This window comes from Geospiza fortis, unplaced genomic scaffold (genome assembly GCF_000277835.1).
Source record: "Geospiza fortis unplaced genomic scaffold, GeoFor_1.0 scaffold217, whole genome shotgun sequence".
Taxonomy (NCBI): domain Eukaryota; kingdom Metazoa; phylum Chordata; class Aves; order Passeriformes; family Thraupidae; genus Geospiza; species Geospiza fortis.
Genome location: NW_005054392.1, coordinates 132295 through 154324, shown reverse-complemented (window position 1 = coordinate 154324; position 22030 = coordinate 132295). Strand labels below are relative to the sequence as shown.

The following is a 22030-nucleotide window of genomic DNA, read 5'->3' as shown; positions in this document are numbered from 1 at the left end:
AGGCGGTGTGGCACTGCCGGCGCACGCGGTTTGCTCCTGGGCTCGGCAGCGCCTGGGCTGTGCGGGCGGCAGCAGCATCCCCATCCCGGGGCTGCAGCGGGGCGCCGAGCCCCAGCGTTACCGACTCTGGAATTCCTGGCAGGGCGTTAGGAGTTCAAAGGTCTGCCTTAAGTGTCTTTATCTCAGTGAGAACCGCTTCCAAGCGAAGTCTGCTGAAACTTCAGGAAGTGTCATATCGCCTCAGTGGGACGTACGATGCGGTACCTGCGATACGAGGCTTTCTGAATGTGGAGGTGCTAACGGGGTGTTTTTCTGCGGGACGGGGCTATGACCTGGTATCTGAAATTGGGGAATGGAAAGAAAAGGTGGTTACCACACTGATGGTGCTATTTTACATCAGTCAAGAAATAAGGCAGTAAAATACCGTAAGAGCTAAATTTGGTGAAATTGGAGGGAATATGGAAGTTAGCATCGTTTATATGTTGTAAAAATATTTGCATGAGAGAAATGAAGCTGTTGCTCTATTGCTGTTTTATCTTAACAAAGCAAAATTCAGAAGGGATTAGCACCGTGGCAAGGGTGTGTGTGTGTGTGTGTGTATGGGGGGCAGCGGGATTCCAGGCTTCAGTACCAAAAACTCGATGCCCTGTGTGCTGAACTCCACACATCTTACTTAAGGAATTAGCACACAAGCCACTGAAGCTGAGAGCTAATACTGTAAACTGATTGGACTTGCTGAAAAGATGAGTTTTGGAGGAGCAAAGAATTAAAAGAAAAAACATAACGTTTTTTCAAAAAACTTATGTCTTTCTCTGGGAGACAAAGTGCTATTGTTAAATTTAAATAAACAAACCCCGGGTTTTTTATGTTTTTTCCCTTAAAGATAGCTAATTTGCATCGGAATTTTTCTCAGATTGATGAAATATGGCTCTAGCTATCTAGGAAATCTTTATTTCATTATAGTAATAATTACTCTCTTGTATATTGTTTGCTAGAGCCAGTGAATGAATTCAACAAATAGGGGGAGTTTATTCATGCAAAATACTCTAACTTTACAATACATGTGGACAACAAAGCCTGTGGAAGTGCGGCTCCATTTGGAGCGGGCCCTGGGGAAGACTGTACGTGATTTGAATCAGTGAGTAGTGGAGGAGATATCCTACTGCTGTTTACAATAGGGTTTTCATTAAACTCGATGCTTAATGAGCTTATCACATGCTGAGTCTTTTTCCTCAAGGGTTCTCTATTTTTTTTATTTCCTTTTATTGTTAGCAATTAAAGGTTAAACTGTTTTTCAAAAGCAATGTCTTTTATAGGCTTGCACAGTTTTGATTGTTTGAGGTTTTCCTTATTTAATAATTCCTGTGGAAGAACCTTAAATTTTCACTGCAGCACATCTGCTTCTGTAGTACATTTCCCAAGAACTGCATTTAGCTTGTGGTATGTGTTACCGTTTCTTGGAAGGGACAGAGAACTTCTGCTTATTGGTATGCAGGAGTATATTAAGCTGTCATGTGTCTAATTAGTGCAGATGCAGCTTCATCTCCTTTGTGGTGAGTTTGTGATGTTTACATTAGTCTTTATGTGGTCGTTTTGATAAAGAAAAAATTTCAATCTGCTTTTCATTGTTCATTAATCATTAGGGGTTCTCAAAAATGTCCCAGGGTTTACTGGCCTGTATTGCTTATCCCATCCTTGTTGCTAATGGAGCCATGAATTTTTTTTCCCCTTAAAGACCCAAGTGCTAGAGTTGTGTCTATCTTACGCTTGGTGAATAAATTTTATTTTAAGAAGCAGAACCAAGTCACTGAATGTGTAATGTGGACAGCATGTCTAACCATGAAATTTCATAAATATTTGTAACATGCTGGTTTGGTTCCCAAGCAGAACAGCTGTGCTGGTCCGAGAGCAGTTTATTATTGTGAGCGTATTTAATGAAGAATTTTTAACTACAGCAACTATATCTAAGCCATAGCTAGTGACACTTCTGGCTTTAAAAGGCTTCTGTTTGTTTTTAAAGAACTACGGTGTTTTCTGGTTTTTAGGGCTGTTTCTTGAAACACTGAAATGAAAAAAGAAATATCTTTATCTTGAATAAATGAAATACATAACTTTTCCTGCTGGAATTTGAGAAGCTGGGCTCAGAATTGGAATTTGAGAAGCTCTGGGTTGGAGCAGACAAGTACAGCTAAATCAAAATCTTCTAAAAATAAAGATTTTTTTGGGAATGTTAGAATGCTACAGTATCATAGTCAAAATGATTGTGTGTTTGGGGGTTTTGTTTGTTTGTTTGTTCAGTTACTTTTCTATGATGTCGTTTTCTGGGGATGCTGCTTTTGCTTTCTAAAGGAGCTCTAAGCCATGAAAAATAATAGGTATTTTGCAGCTTGTTCCTTTTTTCTGATTTTAAAAATGATCGTGAATATATGTGAGATTTTAAAACCTAACTGTTCAGTTGCCACCAAAGTACCAGAGAACTGAAGACTACGTAGTACTTGTTTCAAAAGCTTTGAAATAACAACATGGTTGAAAAGTGCATGAATTGCATGGATGCACAGTGAGATTTAGCATGCAGAAATCTCTGTAAATCCTCCCTCATTCTTTAATTAATCTGAAAGAACTTGTTCCCTGCAATGAACGTGGAAAGTCAGTCCTTGGAAAATTGAGTGAATAGAAGGGAGAAGGGCATAGTATGTGCTTTCTATGGAAGAATTATTTGTACATTGAAGTGGAATTAAATAATGGTGTGTGGCGGGCAAAGGAAGGAAGAATTTGTGAAAAATACATTGTTAAGAAGCAGCAATGTCACATTTGTAGTTTAAAAAAATTGAATTGTTAGAAGGATAAAACATAATTATATTTCTGCGTTATTTTTTCACTGTGAAGTGAGTAGTGTGTTTCATTTATTAAACCAAACCTTCTGAAACTTGTAATTAAAATAATCAGAATTTGTGGTATAATGCCCAGTTTGTACACTCTGCAGTGGAAACTTAAAAGCACAGATTGGTTTTCTTTTTTTTTTTTCTTTTTTTTTTTTAATGCTAAAGTGCTCAATTTCACAAATAATTCCAAATAGCTACTTTATTCTAAATAAATCTGTTCAGGGTAGGTTTTTCACAGATACTGTAATTTTGGGCTGTGTCTTGGTTTTTAATTACTTGTATCAATTTTTATCCTTTCTTTATATTGTTATTAATGTTTCTAATGATAATTAGAAGAATTGTGCAGTTAAGAGAAAACAGCATTTGACAAATACAGTCTTGATTCAGATTTTTTTGATGGCCTTCTGATTGTGTCATATGAGTTTTAGAGCAGCAGCTGGTGGTTTGTTTGTGGCTTTTTTACAAGTTGTATTTGTAGCAAATCTAGACACAACAAAGTCAAATTGTTGTAAAATACACCTCAGGGCTGCAGCATTTGCTTTTGCTCATGCAAACCTAGTGAGAGAGTTGTGTATGTGACCAGCAGCGCGATTTGGCCCTAAACACTGAATAAATGAAAACAGTACAAAGTCCTCTGGAGCCTTGCAGTGGCCAGAGGAGTTTGCGAGGTGGGCGCTGGGTGTGTGTCGCATCCATCTGAGAGATTGAGAATGTAGGGAATTCATGGAAAAAATCCAGCGCCGTGCTGCAAATCCTTAGGGGGAAAAGTCAACCAACTCCAGATGTTGACATGGTTGACTTCAAGCCCACAGAGTGCTGTGGATTTAACTCTTGCAGTCACCGTGCTTTTTTTTAACTCTTCGGCAGCTGCCAGGGGAGAAACACATTTTCACTTCTGGAGAGAGATGAGAGCTGGGTGCAGTTAAGTTGCACTGCCAGCCATGTCTGTCAGTCTAGAAAAAGAAGAGTTTAATTACTCATTTTATTTTTAATGGGATGAGACAGGAGTTCAGTCATCCTGAAAATATTAATTCTCCAACACCTGATCAGCATGCTCCTAATAAAATAGAAATAAATTCTTACAGTGGGCTAAGTACCTATGAAATTGTGAAATGAAGCACCTTTGAGTCCTCAGGACTGTCAGTTTTGAAAGTTTCTTTCAGAATAAAAGTTACAGTTATTAAAACACGAGCAGCGCGTTGATTCACTTAAAAATATTTGAAAGGTTAACTGGTATGTAAGCAGTTAAAATAGAATTTCAGTGTTGGTCCTTAGCCACAGTGGATTTTAAACAGCTAAGTGTATCAATTTTATGATATCACCCCTGATCTTTATCACCTCCTCTAGGTATATTTTTGTTGTATTCTATTCCTTGCCTAGCACATAGCTAGTAAAGTACAGCCCTGCTCAGGAGGGACCTAAGGAAATGTTGTTCATATCAGTATTTTGCTTTATTTGTTTTGTTTTGTTTTCTGGTAGCGTTTGGATGAGCCTGTCTGGTGTTTCTTAAAGGTGCTTTCAAAACCACTGAATTAATTCAGAAAGTGCTGGTTGTCTTGCCAGAATACCTGTGGTAGTGACATACTACAGAACTCTGACCAGCAATGCCTTGTGTAAGTAACTTCCAAACCTTTCTGCATTCAGAATTGCCCTCACAGTGTTTGGGCACTGAAGTATCATTAGTAAAAACATGACTGTAGAATTTGACTGCTAAATATAAAGTTCCGGGTGTTTACGTTGTGACAGTACAGCTTGGATATTCATGGCACTGGAGCTTTGTCACACAACAGTGGCAGCCTCCTGGCAACATGCAGGCGTATTTCCTGAATGGCACATCTTTCCTCAAACGCTGAGGAATGGCATCAGAAATTCAGTTTTAAAGAATCTTCCAGGGTTTTAAAATGTTAGAGAGGGAGACAAAGTAGAGACTGGGTGCAACAGCAGCAGGTCACTTAACAGCTGACACGGGAATGTTATCTTGGGGATGAAATACCTCCTGGACAGGTTAAATCCTTTGGTGGAATTGAAGGGGTAGTGCTTGGGCTAGGTCTCTTTAAGTATATCATTGTGCACCGCGAGGGAGAGATGGAAATGTGATGTGTTGTACAATAGCTGTGACTTTTCAGACTGGTATTAGTAAGTGTGTTCAGTCAGTCAATATTTCTGTTAGTTTTTCCTTTTGCACTGTGTTTAGTGAAGTATTGCAAGGTAGTGTGTCTGCTGGATGGACTCACAAGGAAGACCTAATTACTGTCAGCTTGACTTAACAGTTCTGAAAGCTTATCACTGCCTCTAAACTCAGTGTTCTCTATTTTTATGATTGCATTTCCTATCGTGATGCATACCCATGCCTGCAGATTTTATAATAGTCACTGCTCTTTTCACTTGCAAAACATTTTACAGAGACATGGTCTTTATCTTAGCGTGTTATAAATGCCTCATTTTATAAACAGAATAAGCAAAAACCCTTTGAATGCTTATCTTAAATATGAAGAGATGCCTCTATATACTGGTTTTACATCTTATCTCTCTTTGGAAATGGAATGCCTCATTTATTCATATTCTTTATCATTCCATGCTTACAGTAATTCCATTTATCTATAATACCTGAAACTCATCTTAAACACTGAATTTACGCTAAACACCTGTTCTGGTTTGGGACAGAATTGGAAGGAAATTTGGAAGGAAGCTTACAAAGGGATGTTTTCTTAAAAGAATTAGGAAAAATTTAGGAATAAATAAAAAAAGAAATGTCACCTTTTTACAATTTTTTTCAAACGTCAGTGTTTTTTCAATGTTTGAAGGGCATGAGTTCCCAGGGAATGTTTGCAAAAGGAAAGGTGAGCCCCTAGAAATCCATGTCTTTGGCTGCTCAGCCAAGTGCCCTTCTGACTTCTCCACTCCCTTCTGCCTTCCTGCACTTCTGGTCATTCTCACTTAGACCCAGAATTCCCCACTTGCTCTCAACCCTGTATTTCAGTCTACCTTTATCTAACTCATGTCAGATGGAGATTTTCGTGTGTCTAAGAATAAGCAAGTTGCATTAATGCAGGGCTGGGACAAACAGAAAGACTCTAGACCTTGTTTCCAGCAGAGATGCTAAGAGGCCTGGCTTATGAGGAAATTTTTCTTCAATGTTAAATAAAGCATTTAGCTTCATAGCTGGTTAAGCCAAAGAATAATTTTTAGTGTAAACAAGCTTAAGAATATATTAAAGTACCTGTTACTAAATAATTATAAAATATATGATGTTTTGAAGATAGTCTCTGAAGAAGTGCCTCTAGCTTTGTGAATTCCTGTTAATGAGCCTTTAACAGTTTTCTGTTAAATTACATTATTTTATGGAAATGACAAGGACTTTATTTCCAGACCTAGGAATAAACGAACACGGACACAAGAGTAGTTCCTTGACTTTTATGTTGAGACTATACAACGACAAACTAAATAAACAAAGTGTAGTTTTTGATTGATAACTTATTTTGCTTGTGGATTGTACTGGTGTTTGCAAGAGGTATATTACCAATGGACTAAAAATTCTGGCTTCTTCATAATGTCTCTTTTGTCTTATTCTTTGCCCTCACAAGTGGCTCAGTTCAAACATCTCTGGTCTGAAATGTTCAGGGAGTTGGCATGTTAGCAGAGGTCAGGCTTTTAATTGAATTAGGAGTTAACAATTGAGGTAAATAATATTGCACTGTTAGATAAAGGAAAAACAAAAAGCTTTGCTTATGTTGACTTGGAAACAACAACCAGTAGGCTGCTGATAGTAAAACATAATTTGCCCTCTACATAGCAGTTAGAAGCCATTATCCTTGTAGATTTTGTTTTGCTTATTGTGTAGTTAGTTGCAGCCTTACCTGGACTGCATTGTCTGTGCCTCTGAAGAAGCAGCCCTTGAAAAGGGAGAGCCAGGCAAGAGGCGGTGAGGGACTTCTGGAGATCAGGTGTTCCAGCAAAGTAAGGCCAGCTGCAGAGTCAGAGACAATTTCAAGGTGGTTCAAATAAAAACCAAATCACTTCGGGGAAGTTGATGATCATATGCTTTGTAAAGCTGTCTCCTCCTGCTTCTGAACATTGAAGTAGCACATGTACAGCTTAAAAGAAAGGGACCATGTCTTCTTTTAGGGTGTTGCTGTTCAACATTGAATATTTTAAAATAATTTTATTTTTTCTTTCGTATTGGCACTCTTAACAGGTTTGGTCAGAGAGAAGAGTATGTTCCTTTGTGGCCTTGCACTTTTGCCTGTTGCACAAAATCTAGGGTCGAGGAGAATATTAAGCTGAAATCCTGACAGCATCCAAGCCCAAGAATCTTTTGGTGTCTTGAATATGCCATAGATGTAATTTACAATGCCAGTCTGTGAGCTTGAGTTGGTCAGAGGAGCAATAATACTTAAATTGTCCTGGCAAGGCTGAGAGGGGGGTTGCCAGTGACCTTGAAGGAAAAACGCAAACTGTCCTCAAAGAAAAGATAATGCAAGCAGACATGTGAGCAGTGGGGGATTTTACCTTCTTGCATTGTAGCAACCTCATTCATTCTAAACAACATGGAATTGCTGTAGATGGTGATGCTATGTATGTATTGAATACATATATATATTGTATAGAGAATTCCAAAGATTTGTGGTCTTCAAAGCAATACATTGTCACCTGTTTTGTAGGGGTTACGAGTTTTCAGAAAAACAGGTGTTTTCCCATGGGCGATTTCACATCTTACTATTCTTTTGGGACAGAGCTGTAAAATAAGCTTTCTTTTCTTTTCATCATTTAAGGCCAACAGGCTTTTTTTGAGTTTTGTTTTGCTTTGTTTGTTTGCAGGGTTTTTTTTTTGTTTGTTTGTTGGGTTTCCTCAGATATGTCTGTCTGCATGGAAATATTTATTGAGCTTTGCTTCAGGAATAATTGCATATATTATTTGGTATAGTCTGCGATTTTTTTTTTTAACCTAAGTTTGCCTTAAAGTAAAAAAAAAACCACAAACCACACAAAAAGAACTGCAAAATCAGGGTATAGAGGGTATAGAATAAGAGAATATAAGCTTGAAAGGTGCATTTGCAAATAAACTGTGGAAAGAATTGTAGAATTATACAAAGAAGGAAAATAATTATAATAGGCATAGAACAGAAAAAAGTTCTTAAAAATGTACTAGATAGAATCTAGCATATAGAAAAGGTATGCAGATAGTAATAGAATGTATGTTTATGAAAATTAGTAATAATGAAAAAATATATAAAGGTATAAGATAACATTAAATTTAGAAGGAAATTAACTGGGGTTTTGTTGTTGTTTAAACAGTCGGACAAACAGAACATTCCAGTGTAGCTGTGAAGGATGACACTGAAACTGTGGAGACAAATCCATCTGACTCAGGCACCACGGACGGTGTAGATGCTGAGAAGGAGGATGCTCATTCAATTAAGCAGTTACCAGCTTTGGAAGAAGTTGCAGAAGACCAGGTGGCAGAGCCACAGTCTTATGATCTGGGTTTTAAAAAGGTTTTTAAATTTGTTGGATTCAGATTCACAGTGAAGAAGGAAAAGACAGGAAAATCAGAACCAGTTCAGCTGCTTACTGTGAAAAAGGAAACAAAGGTCCCTGAAGGAGCTGATGATGAAAAAGAAGTTGCCTCAGAAGAAACAGCAGTGCCTGAGGATGTACTCTCTGCAGAAGACAATACCAAAGATACACTGAAAAATGAAAAAACAGAAGATGAGTCTCCTAAAATACCAGAAGCAACTGAGATTTGTTCTCAGCCAGTTGCCTTAGCCACTGAAACTGCATCACCATTAAGAAAACTTTTTACTCAAGGATGGACTGGATTTAGAAAAAAGAAAAGTTTTAGGAAGCCTAAAGAAGATGAACAACAGTCTCCTGTGAAAGAAGAGGAGATAGAAAAAGAGGAGACAACATTAACAACTGAAATCAGTGAAAAGGAGGAGAAACCTGAGTCTGAGAAGCAAGATGAAGAGAGAAATGTGACAGCAGTAACTGTTGAAGCGAATGAAAAGGAGCAAACTGAAGGTGAAATGCAGGAGTCAGAAAAGACTCTGGCAGCCACAGGAGTAGAAGGAAGTGAAAAGAAAGAGGTAGTCAAGCATGATGAGGAGGGACAAAAAGAGGACCCAGCAGCTGTAAAAGAAAGTGCAGAGGAAAAAAAAGATGATCAAGAAAGGAAACTGGTGGAAGTCCCAGAAAATCTTGGTAAAGAGGAAGAAAAAACTGAGGAAGGAGGGAAAGAAGGTGAGGTGACGGAGAAACCACTAAAAACAAAGTCAGTGGTACCTCTTGTCACTGACAGTGTGAACGGAGAATTGACAACATCCTCAGAAGGCCTACCTGTGGGAGAAAAACTGGAGTCAATGGAAAAGTGTGGAAGAGATGACAGAACTGAAATAGCCTCTGAAGAGACGTGTGAAACAGGATCTGTGGCAATGGAAATTTCTAGTGATCAGCTTAGAAAAACTGAAGGAAAAGAAGGAAGTAAACATGCTCTACTTGGGAAAGAGACATTAGATGAAAAAACAGAGGAAGCAGAATTAAAAATGTCACCCACAGCAGAAGATGTTGCACAGGGAGAAGCTCTGGATAGAACCACAGAGAAGAAAGAAAGCAAAGAACATGAAACAAAGTCAACTCTACTCTCTTCTACTTCTGAACAATCCGCTGACACAGAGGATAATCAACAGTCAGTCAAACCCACTGATGAAGGACTACAGGGAAAACCTGGCACAGATACAACTGATACTGTCAAACCCACTGAAACAACCATGGAAGTAACTTCTGAAGAGGCAGCTGGAAAGAGGCCTCCAGAAGGTATCACAAATGAAGCAGAACTCCTGTCTTCTCAAGAAAAGACTAAATTACAAGGTAGCCCTTTAAAGAAACTCTTTACAGGTACTGGATTGAAAAAACTGTCTGGAAAGAAGCAAAAAGGTAAAAGAGAAGAATCTAAGTTAGGGGAACAGGGTGAACCAATTCAGCACTTATCAGATTCCCCAGATAGCCCAGAGGAACAAAAGGGGGAGAGTTCTGCTTCTTCTCCTGAGGAGATGAATGAAATTCCCACTTTGGAAAAATCCGCAGATGGAATGCAGGTCACTGAAAGTGAAGACGCCACAATTACAGATGTGGAGCGAAAAAGAGAAATTGTTACACCTTGGGCATCATTTAAAAAGATGGTGACTCCCAAGAAACGTGTCAGAAGGCCTTCTGAAAGTGATAAAGAAGAAGAAATTGATAAGACAAAGAATGTTGCAGTATCTGCAACTGAAAATGTTGCTGATGAAAATCAGGGAGAAATACAAGAAAATGGGATTGACCAGAAACCAGAGAAAATTACAGAAGAGCCCAAAAGAAAAGTTGATACTTCTGTCTCCTGGGAAACTTTTATATGTGTAGGTTCTTCAAAGAAAAGAGCCAGGAAGTCATCATCATCTGATGAAGAAAGCCAAAAAGTAGAAGAGTCTGGACAGAGCAAAGAAACAGCCACAGATGCAGTTCTTACTAGCTCTCAGGAGAGTGACCAAGGACAAGGGAATTCTTCCCCAGAACAAGCTGGAAGTCCATCTGAAAGTGAAGGTATTTCAACATGGGAATCGTTTAAAAGGTTAGTTACTCCAAGAAGGAGATCCAAAACCAGAATGGAGGAGAGAAGTGAAGACTCTGTTGTGGGATCTAGCCTGGAGCATTCAACATCGGATGGTGAGCCTGGAAAAGATGAATCATGGGTTCCATTTAGAAAACTGATGCCTGGGCGCAGGAAGAAAAAGTCAGATGGAAAGCCAGAACCAGCTCATCTTAAACAAGCAAGAGAAGACATGGCAGAAACAGCTGAGGAAGATTCTGATGTTCCAGCTGTTGTTCCTTTATCTGAATATGAAGCAGCAGAACAGGAGAAAATGGAAGCTCAACGAGCGAAAGATGCTGAAGCGATGAGAGAACAAACCTCAGAGGAAGAGAGAGCCGAAAAGGAGACCCTAAGGACGGGGCAAGGATCTGAAGGGCTGATACATGCAGCTGCTGTTACCACTGTGGAAGAAGAAAGGGCAATGAGCAGCATTGAGGAAAGGTCACCATCATGGATATCTGCTGCTCTGACAGAGTGCATTGAGCAGGTGAGAGAAGAGGAAGAGAAAGAAATTCAGAAAACAGCTGAACCAGGTGTTACTGTGGAGGATGCAGTGGTAGCTGCTGAGACAGTGCCAGAGACTAGAAAGGATGTAAGTGATGACACCACAGCAAGTGAGCTGGAGCTAACCTCCGAAGCTGTGACTGCTCTGGAGACAGCAGAAGCTTCCTGTGCTGAAGAAACCATGGAAGTGTCCCTTGCTGAGGAGACAACTGAGATGGTTTCTGCTGTTTCACAGTTAGAAACCCCAGATACTACAGAGGAAGCTACACCAGTTCAAGAAGTAGAGGCCACAGAACAAAATTTGAAAGAATTGGACAAACAGACACAAAAAGTTCTTCATGAAGTTGCTGAAAGAGTAAAATCAGATGTAACACAGCCTGTTAGTGAAAGAGCTGTGACAGAAACTATAATTACAACAGTACAGGGACCTGAGTCAGAAGCGAAAGGTGCTGCTAAAGATGGGAATGTTGTCGGCCAGGAGACCGTTCTGCTTGAACAGTCATTGGAAAAAGAACACAAAGAGGATGGCCCCCAGCCCCGGCAAAGTGCAGGGAGCATTCAGGGCCAAAACAGACTTGAAGAGAGTGTATTACCTGAAAGTTCAGAGAAAAGTGAAATACCTTCTGCGATGGAAGAAAGCACAGATGGATGTCAAGGACATGTAGAAGACTATAAAGAAGTAAATGAAGTGCAGATGACAACAGAGGAAACTTTATCACATGACAAAGAGTTTCACAGCATCAAAGCCATCACTCCCAAGGGAGAGCTGCTTGCAAACCAGGAGCCTTCAGAGCAAGAGAAACTGCCCATTACAGAGTTGACACTGGATGAGACAAGAGATGAATGTGCTCCAGAAGGAAAGCCTGCAGTAAGTATTGCACATAACACAAAGGTTCATTTGTCAAAGTAAAAGTCAGCAAGTGTTAGGTACTATACCTTGTTTAGAACCAGGTTATGGGTATATTACTGTCAAGGACCTTCCTTGTGCTGCCTGAGGCAACTGAAGTTCATTTCCAGTGAGAGATACACAGATATCTAGAAGCAGCAGGCACTGCAGCTTGTGTTCAGAGTGAGGTGGATGCAATAGTGGAGTGGGAGATAGTGTGCATAGATGCAGAGGTACTGAAATGATTGTCATTAGGGCTCCTGCACTGCACAAAGTGACTGAAGATACTATGTGAACACCTGAGATACAGATGTAATCCATGTGACACCATACACATTGGATGGTATCTTCATTTGTGGGCAGAAGTACAGGTGAAGCTGAGGTGCCTCTGCAAAGGGAGGACATGGAAACAACACCACTATCTCCAGCTTTAAATGCTGTAGTTGCTGTGGCTGGCACATTCCTACCTTCTTCCCTACCTCCTCATCTTCTGGCTTAGTCTTTGTTTCAAGTGCTGCCAGCTGTCCCTTCCTTTAGTTAATTTTAGGTTGCCCTTTGTTTAATGAGCTACATGTCCTCAGAAATGACTCAAGCTGGGATCTTGTTGAGGTGCTAATCCCCATGTCATCACCGTGTGCTCTTCCCATAACACTTGTCCTTTTGGGTTTTGCGGGTTTTCACCTAGAACATTGCTGGTCACTCGCTGCTTGTACCCTTTTTCACAGATCTGTTGCAATTCTTCACAGGTTCAGGACAAGACAGGGGATGAAACCTCATCCTTGGGGCTTACAGCTGAAAAGCTTGAAGGAGAGGGCAGAACACTCACTGTGGGATCAGAGTGCACAGAAGCAGTTGTCACTGTTAAAACTGAGAAACAAGATGGAATTCCTGACTCAGAAGAGCAAGTTTGTACTAAAGGAGTTCCTAGCAGGACACCTGCCCGGAGAGGGGAAGATGATGCTGTGCACAATGGAGTAAAAAGCACAGAAGTTAGTGTTCCTGAGGTTCTACTGCAGAGCAAGGAAAAAGCCTCTGCCCTTCCTTCAAAAACAGTTGGCTCAGAAGCAGCTGCAGATGCTGAGCAGAGCATGAGCAGTGGGTGTGACAGGGACATTGCAGCAAAAGATTCTGTGCCTGTCACAGGGCCACAATGTAGAGACAAAACAACTGAAACCCCCTGCAAGAGTGATGAAGTGGAAGGTGCTGTGCTCAAATCTGAAACACAGTTGGAGAGCACTTCCATCGTTGGTGAGGCTCCTGTGCAGATTAAAGCAGATGGGACATCTAATTTATCATCAGCATGCCCAGAGATTGTGGAAAATGGAAGTGCTGTTATCACTGATAGAAGTCCTAAGAAATGTGAAACACCCAGCAGTTTGGCTGGAGAAGAGACTGTGGGAAAAGGACAAGAACTTGTAGAAACCTTGAACTGTCAAGGTTTCCAGAAAGAAGATAAGAAAAATGAGCAATTGCTGGATGGAGCCAAAGAAGTATTTGAATATGGAAAAGAGGAAGCTGTGAGACATGGTGAATGTTCAACTGCTGTCCAGCAAGAGGAGGGCTCTGACTCAGCCTTTTCACAGGCTGAAGGCCTGGGGGCTCTGAAAACACCTGTGGCTTTAGCAGCTGCAGCAGGTGGAGAGCATGTCGTGGCAGAAACTGCGACATGCACAGATGTGACAGCCAAAACTGTACACTTGGCAACCACACCAGAGCAAATGGCTTCTGAAGAGGTCCCAGTTTCTAACACTGACTGTTCAGGCTGTGGAACTGCAGAGCTTGGTAGTGTGAAGGCATCCAAGCCTGGAGTAACTTGTGCTTCCATGAATGGAGTATCAGAGGAGCAAGAGTGGCCCCAGAGCACAGGGCAGGCTGAACACAATGGCATTCCTTCCAGTCCCAGTCTTTCTTCCAGCCCCCCAGAATTTCAGAAGCATGTTATTCAGTCTGTGGTCATAGAGTCCCAGAGCACAAAAATTGTATTGAATGCCATCCAGTCAGCTGTTCACAAACTTGCAGAAACAGAAGAGTCGTCTGCCCTTGAGTCAGAGGAGAGCATTAAGTCCATAGGGAAAAGCCCATCAGATATAATTGTACCTGAACTTCTGGGAAGTACACAGGCAGATCAACAGCTTCCAGTAAAAGAGGAAGAGATACGAAGTAAGCAACAAGAGCTCAAGCAAACAGGAACAGTGAAAACTGCTACCTTAACTGAGTCTGCAGAAATTCATGCAACTGTGGAAAAAACAAAGGACCTGCCTTTAATTTCTGAGATGCTGAAAGATGGGCAAAGTCAGAATTCTTTAACAGTCGTCACAAGCCCTGAAGAAATTTCAAGGGGAAGTGTGAGACTTCAGAAATCAACCCTAGAACAAAATACTTCAGAAGATTCAACCAAAGACACCCTAGACATACACACACCAAAATTAAAGGAAAAAGAGGTTGGGTACATTATGGAAATCTCAGACCAACATACAGGACAGCAAACATGCAGAGAAAGTGAAGAACAACCACATCATCCACCAGTGGAAGATGGGAAAACACAAATGTGGGAGGATGACAGTTGTCAAGAAGGAGCATCTTGTGATAGACAAAGTCAGAATTCGGTGGCTCTGACGCCTTGAATGTAAGTAGCATTTTTACCTAGTAATTTATTTATTTTTCTAAGATGGTTGTGAGGATCTCTAAGCTGTTCTGTCTAATGTGGTGTGGTTGTTCGTTTTGTTTTTAATTATTTTGCTGAAGGGCTGCCCTCACTTCAGTGGCCTTGGACTTGGCCTGTATTTTGGTGTGGTATTTCTGGGAGGTAGTAAATGTATTTTTCAGTTTTTCTAGGTAGGAACTCACATGACACATTTAATGTATTCAATTCAATGTGCAAACACACTCTCTAACAAAGCTCTTTTTAAAATCCTAACGGATGTGAGTATTGCCTTCCATGGTAAACCTGGAGTGCCTCACGTACAAAGCTCTTTGCACTTCAGAGGAATTTGAATCAGAAATTACAAGTACAGTCTCTCCCTAGGATATATACTGCACTTGCTTCACTAAGTCATAAGACCTTTATCTCTGAGAACTGCTTGGGAAAATAATGTATTCTTGAGAAAGTAAGCAGTCATTACTAAAGCTTTTTTACTGTCATCTTTTTTTCAGGTGTGCTAAGCATCCATGTGGCATGTGGAGAGATGCTAGTCCTAGAGAACAACTGACAATCCTGCCACAGAACCAGGAGCTTTATTCACTACCCTTTATTCTTGGATGTTAACATCTGTTCTTTTGAAGACCTCGCCTTGAGATTGTTGTTAAAAAACAATGCCTTTAGTATTGGCTGTGTCCATAACTGTGTTCCATGAAGGTTATTTGTCTCTGCCCAAAATAATCCATTAAGACTGGAGCTGCACCACTCAGTGACTGGGCAGACCACTAGAATTTTTGCCATGGTTATTACTGTCCCCTCATTTAATGTGTGTCCTGACTGTCCAATCTCCTTGAATCCCTTCACTTGTCCCTGAGTCTCTCTCCCTTCTTTAGCAGTCTCCCTTACCCCTCACATCTTTCCTAGCTGCCTTGATCTGACCTGTGAATGGCTGTAGGTGCTACTCAGCTTGTGTGTGAGGGGGAGAGGAGTGCTGACTGATGAGAGCACATGAGACTTCTGGATACGTCTGTCAAACAGCAGGAACTGGATCACGCACAAATTGTTGAGCAAGGTGCTCAAGTTTGCTGCCTTTCAGTCCCATTCCGGTATCTCTGTCCGTCTTTCAGTTGTATTTGTGCAGGCCTGATTCAGTCAGAAATTATATCTACAGTGTAGCTTTGAAAGGAGATGGAAAATACCCTTCCTCTGTTGTTCCAGACTTCAGGTCTCAGGACTGGACTGTAATGTATTGAATATTTATATGTATGTCTTAAACCCAGTTCTGATTTTAATGTAGAGCAATGATACTTCTGTACTGTTTAGGCATTCCCTTAAATGAATATTGTAGAGTAGCCTGGAGAGGAAATTGATACTTATTGGAGCAGAAATTGATAACATGTAGTTTCCTATTTATTGTTCCAGGTTTTTCCCCTTGTAAAATCTCTCAAAAAATTCGGCTGTCTTGCTTTGAATATTTATATGTATATCCTAAACCCAGTTCTGATTTTAATGTAGAACTATGGTATTTCTAATGACAAAAGGAGAGCCCTGACCTGACCCACTGCTCACTTCTACTTGTAGCCCTCCCTGGTTTCTGAGAATCCTCCAGACACCACCACTTGTTCTTGTGCCACTTTGTATCTCACCCCTTTGATTCCAAGCTCTGCTAATTTTTGGTGACTGCCCCATCCAATGCAAAACCTTTCCCTGCCCTATAATGTCTTAACATCTTTCCTGCATACACACTTCCTTCTTTTCCAATCCCTGCCTGAACTGTTTTCCCACCTCACCATTTTTTTAAACTCTCCCCACTCCTGACAATTTTCTGTCTCTTCTGAGGCAGGAGTAGAAAAGAGGAAAAAAGGGACTTGGTAATGAGTTCTGCCTTGAATTTCAAAACGCTGATGAAATTTTTGGGGTCCTGAGGTCTTAAGAAGCTTCATGTAAGGTGGATTGGACTGACAGCATGTGAGACCAGAATGGGCAGGGTGATATAAAGATGCTTAGAAGCCCCAGGACTGAGAGTCCTGGGATGTGTGTCCCCAACAGGAATTGGTCCTCTCCTTTGTTGTTTACGTTAAAATCGAACAAGGGGTACAAGTCAGTACTTTCAGCTCTGATTTCCAAAGTGAAGGTTACAGATCACACGTTGTGAAACCAATGCCCATTAAGTTGAACAATAACTCACTCTCATACCTGTATAGTAATTTATTTTAAAATCAACTTTAGTGTACAAATGCTCTTATTACAGCAGGTGCTGGCCTCTCCTCGAGGCTGCACGTCCAGCAAGCGATGTGACTGATTGCACTGGTGTGATTGCACCATCTGGTGCTGCCCTGCATGGAAGCATCAAAAGATTTTTCCTTACCTCAGAGCGAATTATATAAATATTTAAAGCCAAACAATGTGGTTTCAAACAATCCAGTCTATCTCTGTCCATTGTTAGTGGCAGCTTTCCCCCTTAGCTTTGGGTGATTCCAAAAACCTCAGTTGGTTTCCACACGTTTAGATTGGCTTGCAAGGTAATGATGCTCTTAATAACACCTCACAAGTGCAAACTTGGCTGAATTTGTACAAATTGTATACCTATGTACCTTAAGCCATATTGCAATAACTGCAGCAGGTAAAACAAAATAACAAAAGCATGACCTGTGTAATCCTGATTCTTACGTTTGTAGCTCCAAAGCTGTTAATAATATGTAAAGTTACTTCTTGTCTGAACCTCATTTAAATAAAGCTAGCTTTACCACAATGTAAATTGTCTGTTGGTAGTAATTGAGCAGGCAAGGGCTTTTAACTTGCCTGTTTTCTCCATGAATCCAGGGCCTAGGTAAGCAATGCAACAAACCTAACTATAAAACAAATACAAAATCTTTTTATAACTGACAGCTAAAAATACCTGCTGCACCCAAAACCATGCTAATGGTGCAAGGAGCATGTCTCCAAAAAAAGACACTACTTTGTTCCAGTGTATTGCTTTGGCCTCTGAAACTCTCCTAGAGACTGTGACTTCTGGCTTGTGCTTAAAAGCTTGAAGCTTTCTCTAATCCAATGTATTGGGTTACTAAATTTGATTTTGTGTTTTTAAGGTAGATTTCATTGATTAAATAAAATGCAACTACAAATTTGTTCTAACTTGTGTATGTGGTGAGTTTTTTTTCACCTTGCTTAGTGTAAATTATTTTCTGATGGTTGCTCTGTTAGATTTGCTCCTTAGAATTCACATTCTGGTTTTGACGTGAATTACAGAAGCTAATTACAGAATTAAACTATGATTTGGCTCTAAGTTTCAATAAAATGTGCATATTTCAGAAGAAGTAAGAATAGGGTACTCCTGAAGACTGAAATACTTTAATTAAATTCAAGATAGAAAACAGCATGCTGTGAGCCAGAATGAAAAATTAGTAAATCATATGCCTTGCTGGTGTGACTTAAGTATAGAAAACTCCAATAAAGCAACAAGAAAACCTTTGTTATAGATTAGCAGATTGAGGGTCTTGGGCTCATAACTGGTATCTTTTAGGCTCCCCCACGTCTGCTTAGCGAGGGTATACTCATGACACCAGAAATCTGGGTGTGCCTGTTATTTATGTTAGCAAACCTTGAACTTCAGACATGAAGTTTTTCCAGCTGATTAGCAGTGTTTGTATCTCAAGACAGATCCACACCTGAAATAGTTTTGTAATAATTGGTGCCTTCCTAGCCTCAGCTAAAATGCTACATCCCATATTTGCAAACACCTAGTTGTTCTGATTGCAGCAAGTGCAGGGATATTGGAGCACTGCGTGCAGCCTGTCCCTCATCTTGCTTTGGCTTGGTGTCGAGGGCTCACACTGCAGGGCACTGATCTCACTGTCCCCTTTTGGCATCTGGAGGTGCAAATTGAACCAGCATCTCCTGCCAGACATTGTGCTCAAGGTGTACACAGCCTCTGCTGCCCTGTCTGCAAGATTTGTGTGTTTATACTGGTTAGTGAAATCTCTGAACAGGCATCTAACCAGGGATTGGAGTCCAAGCCTCTTGCACCCCGATGAAGTTTGTCTGCTGTTTCCTCTTGTAGGGTTGTTTTATTGGCAACAGCTCAAGTATCCTGCCTGTTAGCTCAGGCTATGGAAGTGGATCTGGCTTTCCCATGCAATCCAGAGCATATGGGAGGCAGCTGTGCTCACAGAGGAACCTGCACAGCTTGGATAGAGCAAGTGCTTGGGGATGGGCAGGAGGTTTGCCAAAAGCAGAGAGGATTCCTGAGATGTTCATGTCTGGATGCTGAACGCTGGATGTTTGTCATTCGCAGCTGCCACATGGGAAGGGAGCAGGCCTGAGGAAGGCTGATGGCCTCACAAGGAAGGATGTGGCTTGGAATGAGGAGCAATGTGGAGCAGAAGGCCAGTGGAATTGGCAGCATGGGGTTTGGAGTTCTAATTTGGCAGGGAGAAGAATGATGTGATAAAGGAGGGGTGACTTTGCTCTGTGAACATTTTGAGATGCTCCTAACAAGGTGGGAACAGCCACCACAATGCTAACACCTGGTACAGGGCTGCTGTCATCTCTAGTTGGGCACGATGTGTAGTCTTTACAAAACTAAGAATTAAAGTCAGGGGTCTAGCGTCTGTTCTGCTGTCTGTTCTAGTGTCTGTAAAGTTAGTGTCTGTTCTGCTTCAACATCTCCTGAAAAAATACTATCAACTCATTAGAACAGGAGAATGATTTTAGGAAGCATCTCCTATTCCTCCTTGAAAATGACATCCACTTCCAGAGCTTGAAAAGGCTATGAATAATCAGAATGATTTGGGACAGGTGGGACCAACCCCCTCTGCCATGGGCTGGGCAAGGAGTGATGATTTGATGAAATGAGGGGAGCAGAAGTCTGATATGCCACAGGAGCTGTGCCCTGGGGATGGTCTCTGTCAGCTTGATCCTGTCCTCATCATCTGTTCTACAGATAGGGCTCTGTCCCTCCTACAAGGACAGGAACCAACACGATGGATAACCAACACGATGCCATTTCTCTAAGCAGCTAGACAAGAGGGGATTGGGGAAAACTGCAAGGCATTTGCAACCAGTTGCTGCCCTGGAAGGCAGACATCCCAGGAAGCAGCCTGGGAGCAATCCCTGCCTTCTCCCCAGCAAATTGTTCCCCTGGGGGGCTCTTCTGTGTCCTCTCAGCCTTGCAGTACTATGGCCTCCTCTCCCCTACCCAAGCTAGCTGTCTCTGCTTTGTAAGCAGATTCCTGGTGAACTTTGAAATGAATTTCTGGGAGATTTTCATGGGACAGTCCCAGAGGCAGCAATACAGTCAGTGGTGCCTGTAATTTCCCATAAAAGCAGCTGTATGAAGCAGAAATCCTGACACACAACCACCTGGACTAGCATGTCTCCCTTTCACCATTCCAGGGTAGCCATGAGTGTAACAAAAAGACAGACAGAGGTGATGCTCAGTCAGTGTTTGAGGGTAGTGTATGCCCAGGGCCAAAAAGGAGTAAAGTTTTCAAGACTGGCTCACTAATGTAGAGGAGGCTGGGAGGTTACAGCTCCAAGGAAAGTCTGCTAGGTGAAGGTGGAGCGAGGGGGAAACATTATTTATTCAGAGGAAGTTTTCTTAGCCCAATTACATTTATTTTTAATCTCCCAGATAATGTTTCCATTATCATTTCTTGAGCATGATTAAGAATTTGAAGGACAAATATGACCTGTCCATTATTCTGGAGCTGACATGAACTCTTCTAAACTAGACTATTTGCTGAATAATCTTGAAAATAGCATTATTTTCTTTGGCGTAAGTCTCCCTGCTGGGAAAATGCTTTTATTGGATTTTTGCATAATCTGTCTTGATCCTGCAATTGGATTCCAGCTCATACATCCTCTCTCCTCCCCACAGCAGAGCCAGTTAATGCCTTGCAGATGCAAGGGGGGAACCTGCATTGGTATGAATGATGTGGCAAAGGCTGGGCATATTGCTTACAGTTCCTCATACAAAAGCATGTTTAATTTAAAAATTCCAAACAAACAGACAAATCCCTTGAGCCATTATTGGCACCAGTCAGTAGGAGCAGGCTCATATTAATTCTGGGGTCATTAATCATGACAGTATATTGACTATGTTGAAGTTACTGTTTGGTTTTCTTTCACTCATAGGCAATAGTTGCTCACAAAGAGAACAGATACAATACTTCTTTCTGTAAATATCCCTTGAAGTGTCTCAAGGTTCTGGACATTCCTGTTATTAGTTATTTATTTTTCCAATAGAAGAGGCATCACGTTTTGTTTTCTCTTTCCAGTTGAGAGCTTGGATCACTTGGGTAGCACCAAACCTTGCAATCTAAACAGGTGAGATGGTTTTGCTTAAAACTTCTCAAAATTCTACTTTTAGTTTTAACTAATGTGCAGGGAACACAGTGATGATGTGCTATAACAAAGCAACCTGCTATACTTCTATATTGTACCACAGAAACCAGGAAACTTGGCATATCACTGAAAAAATAATACTCGAATTTTGAATTGTAAACTAGGAAAGGTAAAGATTATTTTTTCCCATTGAGAGAACAAGTACAATTAGCAGGAAAGTGGTGGTGGGTGGCACTGACAACAAGCAGGGGGAAGCAGAAGGGCACAGCTGGAAGACTGCAGGAGCAGAGACCAACATGCACCAAGTGGTAAGATTGCTGCTAGTGGAAACAAAATGTTTATTATGACAAACTTGGAATTAGGAAAAAAAAAACCAGAGAGGGTCCACAATCTGCAAGTCCAGAAAAATATTTAAATTAGTTGAAAAAAAATGAGGGCTTTTATTGAAATAAATTTGTGACCTGTTTGCAGGACTGCAGATAATATGGCCATGTGGCTTCTCAAGGATGAAGTGCTCTTTAAAGAACATGTTCATACATACATATGAACATTTGAAGGAAGAGTATCTTCACATTAAAGATAAGCTCATAGCTTTAACATAACACTTACCAGTGAACCAAAGATAGTGTGAAGCTAGTGCTTTCCTTTCTGCAAGAGGAAAGACAGGTAAGAGGGCTTTAAAAAAATTGCTAGAAGTAAGAAACATGAAAGTGTATGGTTAACTAATAATGATCTTTGAAGTGTAAACCTCAATTTTCCTGCTTGTTACCAATTTTCTTAAGGGAGACACCAAAACCTTCTACCTGGCTCCTACTCTAAATATAGCACACAAACCAAAGTTTAGAAGGTTAGGTTTGAATTTTAAATGGGCTAAGACTGAAATATTAATGATTCCTGAGCTTAGAAGAGCCTTAAATAGACTGTCAAGTGAGCAGTGCTGAGGTTAGACTGTTTTAATATTCCGGGTAAAAATCTGTGGCTCTTTCTTATTCCATTGTGATTTCAAAATGTAACCAAACGATGAGCACAGTGTCCCTAAAGTGAGAAGATACTCTGGCTTATAAGCAGAGAGGAGGAAGACTAAACAGAGGGAGTATTACTGGTGATGCTTGGAGAATTAATATTTTTCAGCCCTTCCTAAGTCAGCG

The 22030-nt window shown here is 40.8% G+C and overlaps 1 protein-coding gene across 1 annotated transcript in view; it reads left to right on the top strand.

Annotated features, from left to right (window-relative positions):
* Window positions 1-17672, top strand: part of AKAP12 (A-kinase anchoring protein 12) — a gene marked incomplete at its 5' end in the record, with an annotated part of 20710 nt that extends 3038 nt beyond the window's left edge. Inside the window, 3 exons of the mRNA XM_031060840.1 lie at window positions 8178-11881; window positions 12646-14525; window positions 15053-17672. Of these exons, the coding sequence (XP_030916700.1) occupies window positions 8178-11881; window positions 12646-14523 (5582 nt within the window). The remainder of the gene's footprint in view (window positions 1-8177; window positions 11882-12645; window positions 14526-15052) is intronic.
* Window positions 17673-22030: the final 4358 nt, after the last annotated feature.